The 17,841-nt window shown below is 43.3% G+C and overlaps 1 protein-coding gene across 2 annotated transcripts; it reads left to right on the forward strand.

The window, feature by feature from the left end:
- The first annotated feature begins 148 nt into the window (after positions 1-148).
- Positions 149-17,737, forward strand: LOC109895494 (neuropilin and tolloid-like protein 2). 2 transcript variants are annotated; one of them, XM_020489205.2, is made up of 9 exons: positions 149-612; positions 3,661-3,717; positions 3,879-4,025; positions 5,509-5,757; positions 7,093-7,140; positions 7,409-7,536; positions 8,205-8,433; positions 15,392-15,505; positions 15,631-17,737. In XM_020489205.2, exons 1-9 carry the CDS (start codon positions 603-605, stop codon positions 16,293-16,295), a joined length of 1,647 nt encoding a protein of 548 aa, XP_020344794.1. In that variant the 5' UTR covers positions 149-602; the 3' UTR covers positions 16,296-17,737. The 2 variants fall into 2 exon arrangements, with proteins under 2 accessions (XP_020344794.1, XP_020344795.1); XM_020489206.2 differs by lacking the exons at positions 149-612; positions 3,661-3,717; positions 3,879-4,025 and adding an exon at positions 4,281-4,429 and having other exon boundaries at positions 15,631-16,591.
- The last annotated feature ends 104 nt before the right edge of the window (positions 17,738-17,841 follow it).

Here is a 17,841-nt window from a genome sequence, read left to right on the forward strand (position 1 = left end):
AAAGCACATAACCCTATTGTAACTTGCTCCGTTCATTTTGTATTATATCATAAATGGCTTTGCTCAATTTTACCAATATAATCTTTCAATGTAACATGAACAGAGCAGAGACTTGTATGCAGCGAGAGATTTTACACTCGGTGATGGGGTGCATGCGTACAAGCTGCTCATTCACGCAAACATCGCCCGGAGCTTAAATGAGCCTTGTTTAGTGCCATTACTTCAGTTCAGCCACAGACCACTCTGTGCATCTCTCTGTGCGCGTCTCTCGGATACTCTGCTGCTCAACCTCACTGGACAATGCAACCTACTTTAATAATAGCATATGTTGCATGTGGAACTACAAGACACCTGTCTAGATGGAATTAACGTTGTATCTAACACTTATCGGGAGTGGTTGAAGAAGAAGCGCTTGTTTCCTCAGAGGAAATTCGGAGTTGATGATGGTCTTTCTGACTATGGAATTAAGGCGGTCAATGAAAAGTTGGATTTTATAAAAAAGCGACTCAATGCCTTGGATCCATAAAATGGAGAGAGAAAGCGTGTAACTCCCCAAGCTTAAGAAGGAGAACGTATTTGGCACCACCACACAGGGAGAGGAAATGCAAAGAGGTGAGTTTTACTTGGCATCAGAGCGCTTTTGGATCGTATTAAGGACCACTGATATGATACAAAAGGCTATTAATCACTCGCATCGGCTGTGATATAATTCATCCCTTATTATTCTGCAAGATAGACGAAACTCACCCTTACCAGATGTCTCCCGTTGTATTTTCTCTTGCGCCAAGTTGTTTTATTGTGATATAATTCATCCCTTATTCTTCTGCAAGATAGACGAAACTCACCCTTACCAGATGTCTCCCGTTGTATTTTCTCTTGCGCCAAGTTGTTTTATTGTGATATAATTCATCCCTTATTCTTCTGCAAGATAGACGAAACTCACCCTTACCAGATGTCTCCCGTTGTATTTTCTCTTGCGCCAAGTTGTTTTATTGTGATATAATTCATCCCTTATTCTTCTGCAAGATAGACGAAACTCACCCTTACCAGATGTCTCCCGTTGTATTTTCTCTTGCGCCAAGTTGTTTTATTGTGATATAATTCATCCCTTATTCTTCTGCAAGATAGACGAAACTCACCCTTACCAGATGTCTCCCGTTGTATTTTCTCTTGCGCCAAGTTGTTTTTATTGTGTTATGCATGTTTGCAAGAAGCCAAATTCCCTGAATGGCATCGCCACCAGCAGGTTTACATCTATTCAGTTATATTAGCTTTTTAGACTATTGCAAGGGGTCATCTTTGAAACGTGCCAATATCCGAACTTATAAAGATGAGATCTTTGCACAAGGCTACACAATCCGGAAGAATGCATTCCAATTTGGACTACTTTTCTATTAACGCCTAAGGTCGATGTCGGCGCCACCGCGGAAATCTAATTAGCATTTAAAAAATCCAAATTGTAAAAAACAATTTAAACTAGATGTGTTTTTTGTGTTTGTTTGTTTTTGCATTGGATGAGTCTCAATGTGTAACACTTCTGCGTCTGTGGTAAAAGGTGACAGAGCTAGAGCGGTGTTTGTCAGACCATGAGACATCCCGAACATCTAAGTCATGTGTGATGAATACAAATGGTAAAAGCAAATAGCCTAATGTATTTGGAGTTGAAAATCGCCATGTTTTAGCTGAACGGCGGGTGGTGCTGAAGTGACAGCGCCTGGTGATTCGCGCCACATCTGGGACAAGGCCGCAGCTGCGGTTTGCAGCTCATTTTAAAGACGCGATATATTCTGCTGTGAAATCATTGTGTTTTGTACTGTACTCTAGGCCTATTATTAAAGGGACTGCCAAGTAGTGTTTAACACACCTAGCCTGTAAACTGCACTGAATCTTATCACCGAGGGGGAGAAAATCGTGTTGAGTTCACTTCAGTAGGACTGGGCTATTTCAGTCGCGAAGGGCACAAAGTCTAGTTGTCTTAGAATTATCAACAAATGACTGTAGCGTTCTAACTCCGCATAGCCCCATGTTTTATTTTCTAATATAATTGCAGGATCAAAATGCATCAGCAAACACCCAAAGAGGCCATATCTATGCTTTTTGGGTTAATTTAACCAAGCAATCTGGTAGGCCATCCATTTGTATTTACAATACACTCCTACTCATGTTCTTCCATTAGTGTAGGCTATCTTGTAAAGGCATTCAACCTTTTCAATTCAGACTTTCAGGTCCATTCAAAGCTATTTGAACCAACTGTGTGCTACAATGAATGTCTGCCATAGACTGCTTTTAAGAGGTAGTTATTATGGTCTTTCAGTGGTCCCTCATAGCGGAGTAGGATCCGGAAAGGGCAAATCTTTGTGAATAGCCTCATAGTCAGGCCGTGCATGGAAAAGTGTGTGTGTGCAGTCTGGCCTTCTGGCCTCCAGCGTATCACGCCTGGGAAGAGAGAGGGTGTGTGTGTATGTGCGCATGGATGTGTGTTTTAAATTCTGTATAGTAGAGAACATGCCGTCTGATTTCTTTTTGCAAGTCTGGGTGGCTATAGTCAATCCACGTTTCATTATGCATCAGTCAGGCTCTCGCTCATGGTTTAATGTGATATAAACAGCGCAGTCTATTAAAATCTGTTGGGGGTAAACCTACATCGGGCTTATCTGGAGAAGACAGTGGTGTCGTGGGCTGAAATGTGCACAGGGGTACGGCGAGCAGTTTTAGCACAGATATAATACACAATGCAGTGCTGTTGCTGCTGCCTCCGGATGCCTGTCTCTCATTATGGCATCCCGCCTGTGAGCCTTATCCCATTTGTTCTGGTTCTGTCTTCATTCAGGACAGGAGGCTGAAGGGTTGGCGGATTCTCTGATAGGCGTGATGATGCGGGCCAACCAATGAGTGCTCCCTGACACACCATCAGAGGACAATATGATAACACATACACAGATATACAGCCTTCTTTGTTTAGCTGTACATGGTATGGAGGAGAGAGCTCTTTAGGCATCTGAGTTTGGCTTCAGACTTTTGGTTGTGATATGTCTTGGCCCCCGATACGATGCTTTTTAGATAAGCTTTCAATGGCACAACCTATGAAATACAAGGCAGGGAAACATCTACAAGACCCAAGGATCAATATTCTGTCAAGTATTGTTGTACATCGTACACATCAATTGCAAGATGCATTTTTAACTATATGTTACTGTCAGTGTCGTAGATCATTGGCTCTTTCACTGTGTGTGTGCTTATGTGTGTACTTGTGTGTGTGTGTGTGCTTGCGTGCACGGTTATGTTAGGTTATGATGGATATAGTAGGGCTATGGTTCTTAATGATGCCCGGTCTAGCCCCCGCATCACTGCTGTTCCAATAATCACCCATACACCATTTTGTAAAAAATAAAAAATAAAAGGTTTATAATTATCTCACCCAACAGAATAGAAGGCATGTTTCTCATTTAAACTGGTAATTACTATTTCCTATCTTAACTAGCAGATTTCAAGCTTCACATAATTGCTTTTTAATGAGGGGTGTGCGAGCTAGTGTGTTAGATTGCCTATTATTTCAACACTTTGATTCAATTGTTTTTACCTGTTCCACTCGTATTTGATGGTCAGTTTAGGAAAAATAACGGTGCAAATCATTGACATTGGAATGTTTTTCCCTTGCAGCCTGGGTACTCCTTATTCTGATAGAAGAGGGATTTGCTCTGGCACAGAGAACTAAAGGTGCGTCTCCTGTTGTCATCTTGTCATATTATGGGGGGAATAATCGGTCATGTTGTTGCACGTAAAACACTTTCACTGGCAGCAGCACAATAAATTGATCTAATCCCATACATTTCCCAATTTAAACATGGTCGTGATTCTCTTCACTGTCTTTTTCTCAGAGTCCTTTTCTCAGAATGAAGGCAGTCCACCTCAGAATCTTAACGAATGTGGCATCTGGGTCCGCAACATCAACGGGGGACTCTTCGCGTCCCCCAACTACCCCAACACATACCCCCCTAACAAGGAGTGTGTTTACATCTTGGAAGGTACATGTCCGTTTCTGCCCGCTCAAACGAAAATGGCCTCAGCAGTGCCTTAGAACGTGGATAACAGCTGCTTATTAGTTTGTTGCAATTTTAACAGCCTGTCAGTCACTATATGCGTCTTATCAGAGTCATGTCATCCAAAGTCCAACACCTATATGTCTGTGGGTAAAACTCTGCCCAGTCGAAGTCGGCTGCAGGAACTGATAGTGGGATTTCGTCAGTCGGGAGATAAATTGAAGACTTGGTGAAGCTCAAGGGCTCCCCCTGTGGAGACATCAACTAGCATAGCCATAGAACCTACATTGACAAAACGGCATTGACGATCCAAATGATCCGTGTGCATGTACAATGAGCAGGGCTAAACGAGGCCAATTCTCCATCGCTCATCTCCAAGTCTTAGGAGAGTGAGTCACTCAATACTGATCGGTCAGAAATGTCAGTCAACCTGGTTTATATTTCACAAGATATGACTTGTTGACTTGCATTCCAGAGACTCTTTTGTCTCTCGGATGATGTGACTCTTGGTTAGCGATTTGTGTATTTGTTTGATTGTTTCAGTTTGTTGTTGTATTGAGTTATCAAGCTAAGCTATATGTGGTATGTATGTAGCTACTTTTAACTGAGAGCTCTTGTTTCTAGTCCTTACCAGGGGAAATATACATGTGATTTAGTGTTCTGATAACAGTACTGCCGGTTTGGCTGAATCTGTACGGTAGGCTTCCGTCATTTATTCCTGTTTGAAATAGTGGCATTACTGCTTCCCACATACCTTCGAAGTACAGCTAATTTGTTTCGGTGTGTGTGCGGGCGGTGACATGATTTGTGTCAGTGTGGGCGAGCTAGTGACATGATTTGTATTTACGTGTGTGTCTGCGCTGTGACGTCATTTAAATGGTGGTATCATTTGTTTCAGTTCAAAGGCATTACCCGCTCTTATCAATTTTTCTACCGTTTGACATTTTAGCATTGCAGGCAGTCTGATGCATATGTAATTCACCTATGAAGACAGGAATGAGCTAGCTTTTTAATAAAAATGGTATGTGCAAGTGGTAGTCATGTTGATTCTGGGAGGCTACTTGAGCCAGTCATGTGGGGTGTGATTTACATGACATGAACTTCTAAACTCAAATGTATGGTTGAAGTTTTGTGTTTTGTAAACATGCTGACATGTCAAGTCGTTTCAAGTCATGCTAAGTCCTGTGTGTATGCATCAGCACAATGTGCATTAGTGTAAGGGCTGAACTTCGGCAACATGGATTGAATCGAGCACTAAGCTTGGGTACCTTTGTGTATTTATGCAGGCGTCCATAAACTGGCTGTGCATATGAGTAGAAAACAGGAGTTTAGCTGTTACCAGATTTTTAAACAAGTTTGTGTGCAGACTGAGATGCTGCTGTACTGGTAAACACAGTCCATGGAGCAGAGCCTTTTAGCAAAAACCAAACCCAACACACCCCTCCTCCTCCTCTCTCACCTCCTCCAGCTCTCCCTCGTCAAAGAATCCAGTTGGCCTTTGATAAGAACTACTACATGGAGCCCTCCTTTGAGTGCCGCTTTGATCACATCGAGGTGCGGGATGGTCCGTTCGGTTTCTCACCGATCATCGACCGCTTCTGTGGGTCGAAGAGCCCAGGCCTGGTCACCTCCACGGGCCGCTTCATGTGGATCAAGTTCACCAGCGACGAGGAGCTGGAGGGTGTTGGGTTCCGTATCAAATACACCTTTATAGCAGGTACACATTCTCACAGTAGTGTGCCGTGGGCCTGGGGCCTGGGCCTTCAGTGAAGTCCTACACAGTCCCACCCGAATTAATCCACCTCTTATTACCATCATTATGGTAATCATGGCTCTAGACACTATACATTTAGACAGAAACGCAGTATAACCAGGCGTTGCGTCACCTTGAAATTGACATTTTTATTCAGACAATTGCAGGGGAAGAGTACAATACCTTTTCATTGTGCAGCTCCCGTTGCCCTGCGCGCTTGTTCGTTGAGCTGTAGATCCACTCGGGTGTCCCCAAATGTTTTCAAAAGCACCATTGCTTGTAAGTGCCCAGCCGTACTTTGGTGTCTCGTTGCTGCCTTGGTTAGACAACTCAAGTTTGCAAAGCCAGTGTGGCTCCAAACACCAAATCGATCACTTGCAAATAATAGGCATTCCCAGCAGTACAGTTTGCAGTGCTTCTCGGAGCCTGTGAGCCATTGATAGCGCTCGTAGTTGGAACTTTGAAAGTGGCGAACGAACCCCTTTCCCGCCTGTGACAGGCTTTGTAGCGTCGGCGTCGACCTCTCCTGACAATGTCTAACTTTTCTTGAAAAGTTTGTCTTGAAAATGGCGTTATAATTATATCCTCGACCAAATCGATATCTTCTCCTTCCACCATTGTGGGTTGAAAAAACAGCTTAGTAGTACGCAAATTAATTTGTTTATCAAATTCAGTTTCCTAGTTCTGAGATTCTGCATAGACCTGCCCATATAGGACCTGCCTCTCAATATTGGTAATCCAATCAAAAGACGTGCACGCACTACGCCTGCTAGCTGGCTCCTGTTTAACACTGCAGCCAGCCAGCAGGCGTACAATAGCCAACTCTAAAGCTGATTGGTTGACACTAAATTTTCCTTTCCATTCACTTTAAGCTACAAGCGCCCGCACTGTTGATTCTGAAGGCCTGAGGGCAGATTTTAGACCCCTGGCAACACATGATGGCTGAATATGATTGGATAAAAGATCTAACATAAAGACCAGCCCTCCAACTGCATTCTCAGTTAGATCTAGCCTAATGGGCATATCTTCATTACATACGCAGCCATAGGTGTGGAAAATAAGGACTATAGCACATCCACAGATTTACTGTCAAGGGCCTCATTTTACTTGTTTGTTACCATCCAATAGTATATACTAAGACACTGAAATCAGCGTCTCACATCGGGTCACAGATATTAGCTCCCATTGGTCTTCCCCAGTTTATCTGACTTCCTTTAATGGGATCTTATCACTTTTCTTTACTCATGAATTCCAGCTCTGTGGATCAAGACTTATGTGCTTTCCTGTTTCTAATTTCAGACCCAGATTTTCATCTGCACGTGGGTGGACTGTTAAACCCTATTCCAGGTAAGCGCTTCAATATTTCACAGGTGTTTGTCCGATTTGAAGAGCTCTGTGCTCTAAAGCTTACTGGCTGCTATCTTTCACTGACACATGCTCACATGCTCTCACACACAGAGACACATCTCTTTCTCCTTTCTCTCTCTCTCTAACATCTCTCTTCTTTCTTTGTTCACGTTTTTCTATCTCTTCCCTTATGCTCACCTTTTCTTCTGCAATCCTTCTCTTATCCATAACCCCCCCTCCCTTGTTTTCCACCTTTCTCTCTTCTCAGATTGTCAGTTTGAGATTGGTGGCTATGATGGTGTTATCCGCTCCAGTCAGGTAGAAGAGGAGGATAAGATTAAGCCTGGTGACGCTCTGGACTGTATCTGGACCATCCGCGCTCCTCCTCAGTCCAAGGTGAACATCTTGTTCCCCCGCTCCTTCTCTCCAGTGGCTAAATGGGTCATCACGTCACTCACTGCAGAGGTCCAGCCACTGAAAACACACCCATTGATTAGAACACAGGAGACTGGGAGTAAGACATACCAGTCCCCTGACCCTCTCTCTGCTGTGGAAACCAAATTAGCAGTATGTCAAATTAGCAATAGAATAACCAGGGCAGCAGGTATTAGGCCAATAACGCAGAAATAGCAGAAAATAGAATCGGCAGTACTGGGAATGAAGCTAAAAGCAGTCACTTGATGTCTGCGGTCTTACGAGTTCAAATATGCTAAAGAGGCTGGATTGTTCCCGGGCTGAATTCACAAGGTGATCTCTACAGCGACACAGAGGCAGGTTTGTTAAGATTAGAGCCTATTCGGGTGCACAGCATACATCTTGCGCTCAAAAGATTTAGTTCTACAACTATTCATCTAAGTTCAATGATTCCCAGTGGTTTTGCGCTGTACAATTGGGCTAAGCCTACGAGGATAGGCTTAATCCAAGTATGAGTCTATTGTCCTTCAGTACCAATATCCCTTTATAAATGCTTCAATGTCCACTTCATTTTGGGTACCATTTCCTTTCTGAGTGCCAGCTGGGTCGCCATGGTAACGTGTTGTAACGTGGTGATTTTCTGGCTGTAGATTTTCATTCGCTTCCTGGAATACCAGATGGAGCACTCCAACGAGTGCGACAAGAACTTTGTGGCCGTGTACGACGGCAGCAGTGCCATCGAAAACCTAAAGGCCAAGTTCTGCAGCACCGTGGCTAACGACGTCATGCTCACCAACGGGGTGGGAGTGGTGCGGATGTGGGCCGACGAGAAGAGCCGACTCAGCCGCTTCCAGATGCTCTTCACCTCATTTGTCGACCGTGAGTGTTCCCCTTCTTTCGTCCCCCCCAAAAAATATGTTACTTGCAGTTATTGTGGGCCGTCTAAACCAGGAGTTAATTTGGAGATAAATAATTGCAGATCAGTCTGGGGACTTTATCAATTGGCAGGTCCTCTTGTCTCCTTATTTTTTTTAATTCTCACAATTTAGTGGTCAGTATTTTGTCCAGACACACAGAAGATTTATGAAAGGTTGGAAGAGATAGATGGGGCCAACTGCCCATTATTCTCCTTGATTTATTGACGACATCCACGTCCTCTGAATAGTAAATATCTGACTGACATTCTACTCTCATTTTAGAAAGGGGAAAGTTAATTAAAGTGGCATGCTAAGCAGTGATATCGCAAAGCCAGTTCTTTTCCCCCCGTCTTTGCAGAGTACCTCAAAGAAAATGACAAGTTATTGAATATGCATATAACGGTGTAACGCATTGGCCATAATTATGTGTCATCATTCACAATGGACAAATGGGATTTATCTTCCCATTGAGGAATGGAAAAGCTGAATCATTTGTCATTATTAGTATGTCATTATGATCAGATGCTTTGCATAAAGCGCTGCCTTTTGCATGGCAGATGTGTTTTAAAGGTTGTATGTAAATTACACAACATTTCCTTGGAGGAAACAGTTGAAGACTTCTATTCCAAAACACTATATCCATTTTCAGAAATGTTAGTAAATTTGCTTTTTACACTCTTGGCCTATATGGATAGGGCTATATTTAAATGTTTCTTAGGCTTTCACAAGGAAATTGAGAGAAACAGAAACAGTAATTTGGGGTGAGTGTAGAAAGGAGTCCTGAGTGCATTCAGGTGCATGTTCTGCGGCAAATGTCCTTCACAGTAGACAAACATAAGCTCCTTCTGTTCAGTACGACCCAGAGTATGACGCCCTGTCATCTTGTAACTGGACATCAAACATAAAGATCCAGAATGTTGACACTGTATATGACATGGGTGTTAAGACATGGAAATGTAAAGTGCACATTTGGACTCAGGTGTTTTCCATGTTTGTATGACATCACAGCTGTATTTATTGTAATCCTCAACATCTACTCTTTCAAAACGCATTGTCATCTTAAATTGATCGCATTTCCCTCACTCAGACAACAGAAATGTGCAAGAGTTGCCCAACTAGCGGGAAGGGTAGGGGGAAACGTCTTGTCGCGTGCAGTGCTCAAGTTCAGAATGGCTGTAAGTCAAAAACCCATACAGCGCTGTGAAGGGCAGAGCCTGACCTCTGAAGTTAAATATAGCATGTTACTGTACAGCCACTGCGTTCGAATTTAGGTGCTTATCAGTGTCCAAATCTGCCATTCTCAACCCGTAAAGGGCTACAGAACATCTGAAATTAATTGGTGTGTAAAAATGATACATTTGTGACATCAATATTTTCAAAAATGATATGTGTGTGTGTGTGTGTTGAAGTCAGAAGTTTACATACACTTAGGTTGGAGTCATTAACTTGTTTTTCAACCATGACACAAGTAATTTTTCCAACAATTGTTTACAGACAGATTATTTAACTTATAATTCACTGTATCACAATTCCAGTGGGTCAGAAGTTTACAAACACTAAGTTGACTGTGCCTTTAAACAGCTTGTAAAATTCCAGAGAATGATGTCATGGCTTTAGAAGCTTCTGATAGGCTAATTTACATCATTTGAGTCAATTGGAGGTGTGCCTATGGATGTATTTCAAGGCCTACCTTCAAACTCAGTGCCTCTTCGCTTGACATCATGGGAAAATCAGAAGAAATCAGCCAAGACCTCATAAAAAAAATTGTAGACCTCCACATGTCTGGTTCATCTTTGGGAGCAATTTCCAAATGCCTGAAAGTACCACGTTTGTCTGTACAAACAATAGTACGCAAGTATAAACACCATGGGACCACACAGTTGTCATACCGCTCAGGAAGGAGATGCATTCTGTCTCCTAGAGATTAGCGTACTTTGGTGTGAAAAGTACAAATCAATCCCAGAATAACAGCAAAGGACATAACCTGAAAGGCCGCTCAGCACTGCTCCAAAACCGCCATAAAAAAAGCCAGACTACGGTTTGCAACTGCACATGGGGACAAAGATTGTACTTTTTGGAGCAATGTCCTCTGGTCGGATGAAACAAAAATAGGACTGTTTGGCCATAATGTCCATCGTTATCTTTGCAGGATAAAGGGGGAGCCTTGCAAGCCGAAGAACACCATCCCAACTGTGAAGCACGGGGGTGGCAGCATCATGGTGTGGGGGTGCTTTGATGCAGGAGGGATAGATGGCATCATGAGGAGGGCAAATTATGTGGATATATTGAAGCAACATCTCAAGACATCAGGAAGTTAAAGCTTGGTCGCAAATGGGTCTTCCAAATGGACAATGACCCCAAGCATACTTCCAAAGTTGTGGCAAAATGGCTTAAGGACAACAAAGTCAAGGTATTGGAGTAGCCATCACAAAGCCCTGACCTCAACCCGATTGAAAATTGGTGGGCAGAACTGAAACAGCATGTGTGAGCAAGGAGGCCTACAAACCTGACTCAGTTACACCAGCTCTGTCAGGAGGAATGGGCCAAAATTCACCCAACTTATTGTGGGAAGCTTGTGGAAGGCTGAAAAATAATAGAAATAAAAGCTGAAATAAATCATTCTCTCTACTATTATTCTGACATTTCACATTCTTAAAATAAAGTGGTTATCCTAACTGACCTAAAACAGGGAATTTTACTAGGATTAAATGTCAGGAGTTTAAATGTATTTGGCTAAGGTATGTAAACTTCTGACTTCAACTGTATATAATATACATACAGTACCAGTCAAAAGTCTGGACACACCTACTCATTCAAGGGTTTTTCTTTCTTTTTTTCTTTTTTCTACATTGTAGAATAATACCGAAGACATCAAAATTATGAATTTAACACATGAAATCATGTAGTAACCGAAAATGTTTTAAACAAATCAAAATATATTTTAGATTCTTCAAAGTAGCCAACCTTTGCCTTGATGACAGCTTTGCACACTCTTGGCATTCTCTCAACCAGCTTCACCTGGAATGCTTTTCCAACAGTTTTGAAGGAGTTCCCTCATATGCTGAGCACTTGTTGGTTGCTTTTCCTTCACTCTGCAGTCCAACTCATCCCAAACCATTTCAATTTGGTTGAGGTCGGGGAATTGTGGAGGCCATGTCATCTGATGCAGCACTCCATCACACTCCTTCTTGGTAAAATAGCCCTTACATAGTTTGGAGGTGTGTTTTGGGTCATTGTCCTGTTGAAAAACCAATTATACTCTCATTAAGGTGGGATGGCATATCACAAACTTTTGAACGGAAGTGTATATCAATACAGTAATATGAGATTTGGACTTTGGTCAAAAGTAGTGCACTATATAGGGACTTGGGTGCCCTGTCAAACAAGGCCTAACACTAACCAAACACTATAGCATTAGGTTAGATTTATGATGGGTTTAATATATATGTTAAATATACAGGATACATTCCATTCCAGCTAAACAATGGATATATAGTGATTTGCAACAAAACCCATTTTTCCTCCCCAGCTTCTCCTTTACCCAAATCCAGATAGCAGATGTTCTGAAAGAGCTGCAAAACCTGGACCCATACAAATCTGCTGGGCTTGACAATCTGGACCCTCTATTTCTGAAACTATCCACCGCCATTGTCGCAACCCCTATTACCAGCCTGTTCAACCTCTTTCGTATCGTCTTGAGATCCCCAAGGATTGGAAAGCTGCCACAGTCATCCCCCTCTTCAAAGGGGGAGACACCCTGGACCCAAACTGTTACAGACCTATATCCATCCTGCCCTGCCTATCAAAGGTCTTCGAAAGCCAAGTTAACAAACAGATCACTGACCATCTCGAATCCCACCGTACCTTCTCCGCTGTGCAATCCGGTTTCCGAGCCGGTCACAGGTGCACCTCAGCCACGCTCAAGGTACTAAACTACATCATAACCGCCATCAATAAAAGACAGTACTGTGCAGCCGTCTTCATCGACCTGGCCAAGGCTTTCGACTCTGTCAATCACCATATTCTTATCGGCAGACTCAGTAGCCTTGGTTTTTCTAATGACTGCATTGCCTGGTTCACCAACTACTTTGCAGACAGAATTCAGTGTGTCAAATCGGAGGGCATGTTGTCCGGTCCTCTGGCAGTCTCTATGGGGGTACCACAGGGTTCAATTCTCAGGCAGACTCTTTTCTCTGTATATATCAATGATGTTGCTCTTGCTGCGGGCGATTCCCTGATCCACCTCTACGCAGACGACACCATTCTGTATACTTCTGGCCCTTCCTTGGACACTGTGCTATCTAACCTCCAAACGAGCTTCAATGCCATACAACACTCCTTCCGTGGCCTCCTACTGCTCTTAAACGCTAGTAAAACCAAATGCATGCTTTTCAACCGTTCGCTGCCTGCACCCGCACGCCCGACTAGCATCATCACCCTGGATGGTTCCGACGTAGAATATGTGGACATCTATAAGTACCTAGGTGTCTGGCTAGACTGTAAACTCTCCTTCCAGACTCATATCAAACATCTCCAATCCAAAATCAAATCTGGAGTCGGCTTTATATTTCTCAACAAAGCCTCCTTCACTCACACCGCCAAACTTACCCTAGTAAAACGGATTTTCCTACCGATCCTCGACTTCGGCGATGTCATCTACAAAATAGCTTCCAATACTCTACTCAGCAAACTAGATGCAGTTTATCACAGTGCCATCCGTTTTGTTATTAAAGCACCTTATACCACCCACCACTGCGACCTGTATGCTCTAGTCGGCTGGCCCTCGCTACATATTCGTCTCCAGACCCACTGGCTCCAGGTTATCTAAAAGTCCATGCTAGGTAAAGCTCCGCCTTATCTCAGTTCACTGGTCACAATGGCAACACCCACCCGTAGCACGCGCTCCAGCAGGTGTATCTCACTGATCATCCCTAAAGCCAACACCTCATTTGGCCGGCTTTCCTTCCAGTTCTCTGCTACCTGTGACTGGAACAAATTGCAAAAATCGCTTTTATTTCCCACACCAACTTTAAACATCTGCTATCTGAGCAGCTAACCGATCGCGGCAGCTGTACATAGTCCATCTGTAAATAGCCCACCCAATCTACCTATCATGAAGTGGAACGACATTTATTGGATATTTCAAACTTTTTTAACAAATCAAAAACTGAAAAATTGGGCGTGCAAAATGAATAATTTTTCAGTTTTTGATTTGTTAAAAAAGTTTGAAATATCCAATAAATGTCGTTCCACTTCATGATTGTGTCCCACTTGTTGTTGATTCTTCACAAAAAAATACAGTTTTATATCTTTATGTTTGAAGCCTGAAATGTGGCAAAAGGTCGCAAAGTTCAAGGGGGCCGAATACTTTCGCAAGGCACTGTATATAGACAATTTTTTTCTACTGTGTTATTGACTTGTTTATTGTTTACTCCATGTGTAACTCTGTTGTCTGTTCACACTGCTATGCTTTATCTTGGCCAGGTCGCAGTTGTAAATGAGAACTTGTTCTCAACTAGCCTACCTGGTTAAATAAAGGTGCAATAAAATAAAAAATAAACATTGAAAATCTATTAATTAAAATTCTGAGAGGAGTAATATTTTACACACACAGGCACCCATAACCATTCATTTCTCATGAAAAAACACAAATGTGAAGAATTAGTCGATATAGCACTTTGGAAATAATCTCTTCAGTTGTTCCTCCACCACACTGTAATAGTTTAACTAAATGCCTGAATAATCAGAGATATATTAATTCCTGTATTCATTTTGGATATCATTTTTCTTTATTCCCATCACTGCAGCACTTCATTATGTTTTAAATTCAACAGAGATGTTTTTTTTTAAGAGCTCTTAAACATTCTGATGCATATTAAAAAAGATCACATTTTTCATAGTGTTTGTCTTGCATTTCAAATTCATGTTGTCCCTACGTCATAGACCGGGGTTCAATTAAAGGACCAAACAGAGACATTCATCTGAGTAATCAGTCAAGGCACTTTTATCTGGACCATCACCTTGGATATTTTAGTCCTTATCCATCTCAGAACACCATTGACATGCAGAGAGAGTACTGTGCATCCTCATTTTCATTACCTCTGTGGTTCTGGGCTCTCTCAAGGGGGAACTGTGAAGATGGGGAACACGAACCGGCGCTGACACCCAGAGAGAGAACAAGCTTTTTGAAGGCGAGAGATGTCTAATCAGTTTGGAAGTGAGCGCATAGTCAGGGGAACTCTACGCACTCAACGGGAGACGAAAGGCGTGTTATGACCCCTTCATCCCGCTGTCAGAACTGCTTAGCCTCGCGGCACTGGAGGGGAATGGTTTGGTGTTAGGCCCTAAACAGCGTGTATGTGTCAGGGGTGCAGTGGGACCTGGTGGGGGCTGGTGTCGTACTGTCTGATGGGGTTTGAGGTGTGTGCGTGTGTGCGTGTGTGTGGGGGTGGGGGGGGTTTGGGATGACAAGCTGCTCAGATCTCTGATGTAGAATGGTGGGAGAGGCAGGGGTGGGGGGGCAGGAGAAAGGGGGATGTAAATGTGTGGCGGGGGGCATCCTGTTCGGACCCACAGAACCAGCCTCACACATCCATCTCCTGGGCCCAGCAGCCACGTTCAATTTACCAGCCTTCCCAGCTGTCTCGTGACTAGCCTTGTAAGAGCTAGTTTAGTCAGGAGTCTCAGCGCGCCTGGCCATCTGTGCCACGTGATGGCCGTCTAAATTGATTTACTGCACTCCATACTCTACGCTGTTTTTTTTTTTCACTCTGCATGTTTGCAAGGAGAAGCAGCCATTTCAATTGCCGATCATGTCATGCAAGCTGTAAATGATGATGTATGGTTTCAAGTTGCAGACATCTAGCGTTTTATCGCAGTAGTTTTCATCTTTAATAACTTTACCTTGTCTCTTGTTTCAGCCCCGTGCAATAGCAACATGTTTTTTTGCCATAGCAACATGTGCATCAATAACTCTTTGGTGTGTAATGGGGTCCAGAACTGTGTCTACCCCTGGGATGAGAACCATTGTAAGGGTGAGTGAAAATGTAATTTCCTATTTTCTACTTTTAATCATTTAGTACTTTTATCATGTGGTAAATTGACTTGCGACAACCAAACCATTATAGTAGACTTACTGTTTTTTCCGCTTCACAAACAGAGAAGAAAACCAATGGCCTGTTCCATCAGATTACTAATACCCACGGCACGGTGATCGGTGTGTCCTCAGGCGTGGTTCTCGTCCTACTCATCATCTCCATCCTCGTCCAGATGAAGCAGCCCAGGAAGAAGTTGGTAGCCCGCCGGCCAGTCTTCAACAAGGCTGGCTTCCAGGAGGTCTTTGACCCTCCCCACTATGAGCTCTTCTCCCTCCGTGACAAGGAGATCTCCTCTGACCTGGCTGACCTATCAGAGGAGCTGGAGAGCTACCACAAGCTGCGCCGCTCCTCCACCACGTCGCGCTGTGTCCACGAGCACCATTGTGGCTTGCAGGCCTCGGGAGGCAGCATGAAGCAGAGCCGCACCACCCTCAGCTCCATGGAGCTCTCCTACCACAACGACTTCTCCAAGCCCCCGCCCATGAAGACCTTTAACAGCACCTATAAGAAAAGCTGCTACGGCTACAAACAGACTCACGATTGCGCCGAGAATGTCATTGAAGACCGCGTCATGGAGGAGATCCCCTGTGAGATCTACGTCCGCGGCGGAGCGGCCGGGCCAAGTGCTGGGCCAGGAGGCTGTGGCACCCTCAGCTCCCGCAACGGGGGCCGCAATAACACCAGCATCGTCGACCCACAGCAGCGTTCAATGTCCATGGACTTCTAGGTGAAGATGGGAGAGGGGGAAGAAAAGGAGGAGAGGAACCTTACTCAAGTTTATTTTCTGGTTTTCCTTCTTTTGATCAGTTTAATAGGGGGGACTCTCGCATGCAGATTCAGCCTTTCCCCTGTATGCTCAAAATAACGGGACACTGCCACACAGAGAAACAGAGTCAGATGAAAATTACTTGACTGTTTACTGTATTTACATTCATTCACATGTCAAGCACATATATATTATCCTTCTATTTTCGTCTTTATTTTCGTCTATGTACTGTATATTAAAACCAGAGTATCAAGCTTCATGTTGTTGCTTTTAACCCATTCATTTGATATTGTTTGATTTGATAAAAATGTGCATATATGATGACAATGATGTGATGCCGATTATGATTACCACACACACATCTACACACATGCAGAGCCCCAATGAATATTCTATGTCTTGAGGGAACACACTAAATATACATTCAGATGTGGCAGATTTTCATGTAGGATATCTACAGGATATTTGCCAGCAGCATACCACCCTGCATACCACTGCTGGCTTGCTTCTGAAGCTAAGCAGGGTTGGTCCTGGTCAGTTCCTGGATTGGAGACCAGATGCTGCTGGAAGTGGTGTTGGAGGGCCAGTAGGAGGCACTCTTTCCTCTGGTCTAAAGAAATACCCCTAATGCCCCAGGGCAGTGATTGGGGATACTGTCCTGTGTAGGGTGCCGTCTTTCGGATGGGACGTTAAACGGGTGTCCTGACTCTCTGAGGTCATTAAAGATCCCATGGCACTTATCGTAAGAGTAGGGGTGTTAACCCTGGTGTCCTGGCTAAATTCCCAATCTGGCCCTCAAACCATCACGGTCACCTAATAATCCCCAGTTTACAATTGGCTCATTCATCCCCCTCCTCTCCCCTGTAACTATTCCCCAGGTCATTGCTGCAAATGAGAACGTGTTCTCACTCAACTTACCTGGTAAAATAATGGATAAATAAAAATAAATAACATCTAGACAGAGGAATAGATGTGTTTTCTGTGTGCTTTTTAACATTTTGGTTCCATTTGGGGATTTTGAGTTCAGATGCGGACTATGGTGGTGAACCCAGAGACTATAAAACGGGGAATCTATAAAGGGATTGGGATGCCCACACAAACACACCTGGTACAGGGTTGAATATCCATGAAGTTTTTAAATGGTAGATAAAAGCTAAAAGGGTCATTCGGGAGCTGATGATAAATTCAGAGTGATGTGAGAAAGTAGCCTAAATAGGCTAGCTACTTTTAATTCAGAAATGTTGATATTACCTGAATGGTGGAATAAGGACTACACAGATGAGATTTTGTCTTCTGATCTGACATTTAAAGCAAACAGACAGACAGACATGGGCCACCATTTATTATTTCAATCACTGGTTGTAGGATTTCATTGTTTCATTAAAAGAGACCCTACTCACTTACCTGTGTCTGCCTTTCATTTTATAAGAAAACACTAACAGTTGCTCTGCATAATTAAAAAAAAAAATTAAACCCACAACAACGTAATGAAACAGCATGGGAATTG

The sequence above is a fragment of the Oncorhynchus kisutch genome, linkage group LG8 (genome assembly GCF_002021735.2).
Source record: "Oncorhynchus kisutch isolate 150728-3 linkage group LG8, Okis_V2, whole genome shotgun sequence".
NCBI classification, from domain to species: Eukaryota; Metazoa; Chordata; class Actinopteri; order Salmoniformes; family Salmonidae; genus Oncorhynchus; species Oncorhynchus kisutch.

Bases quoted from the DNA above. Each gene is read 5' to 3' on its own strand.
- LOC109895494 (XM_020489205.2), top strand. The intron at 3,718-3,878 runs GTGCGTCTCCTG...TCTTTTTCTCAG, and splicing joins TCTGGCACAGAGAACTAAAG to AGTCCTTTTCTCAGAATGAA. The intron at 7,537-8,204 runs GTGAACATCTTG...TTCTGGCTGTAG, and splicing joins GCGCTCCTCCTCAGTCCAAG to ATTTTCATTCGCTTCCTGGA.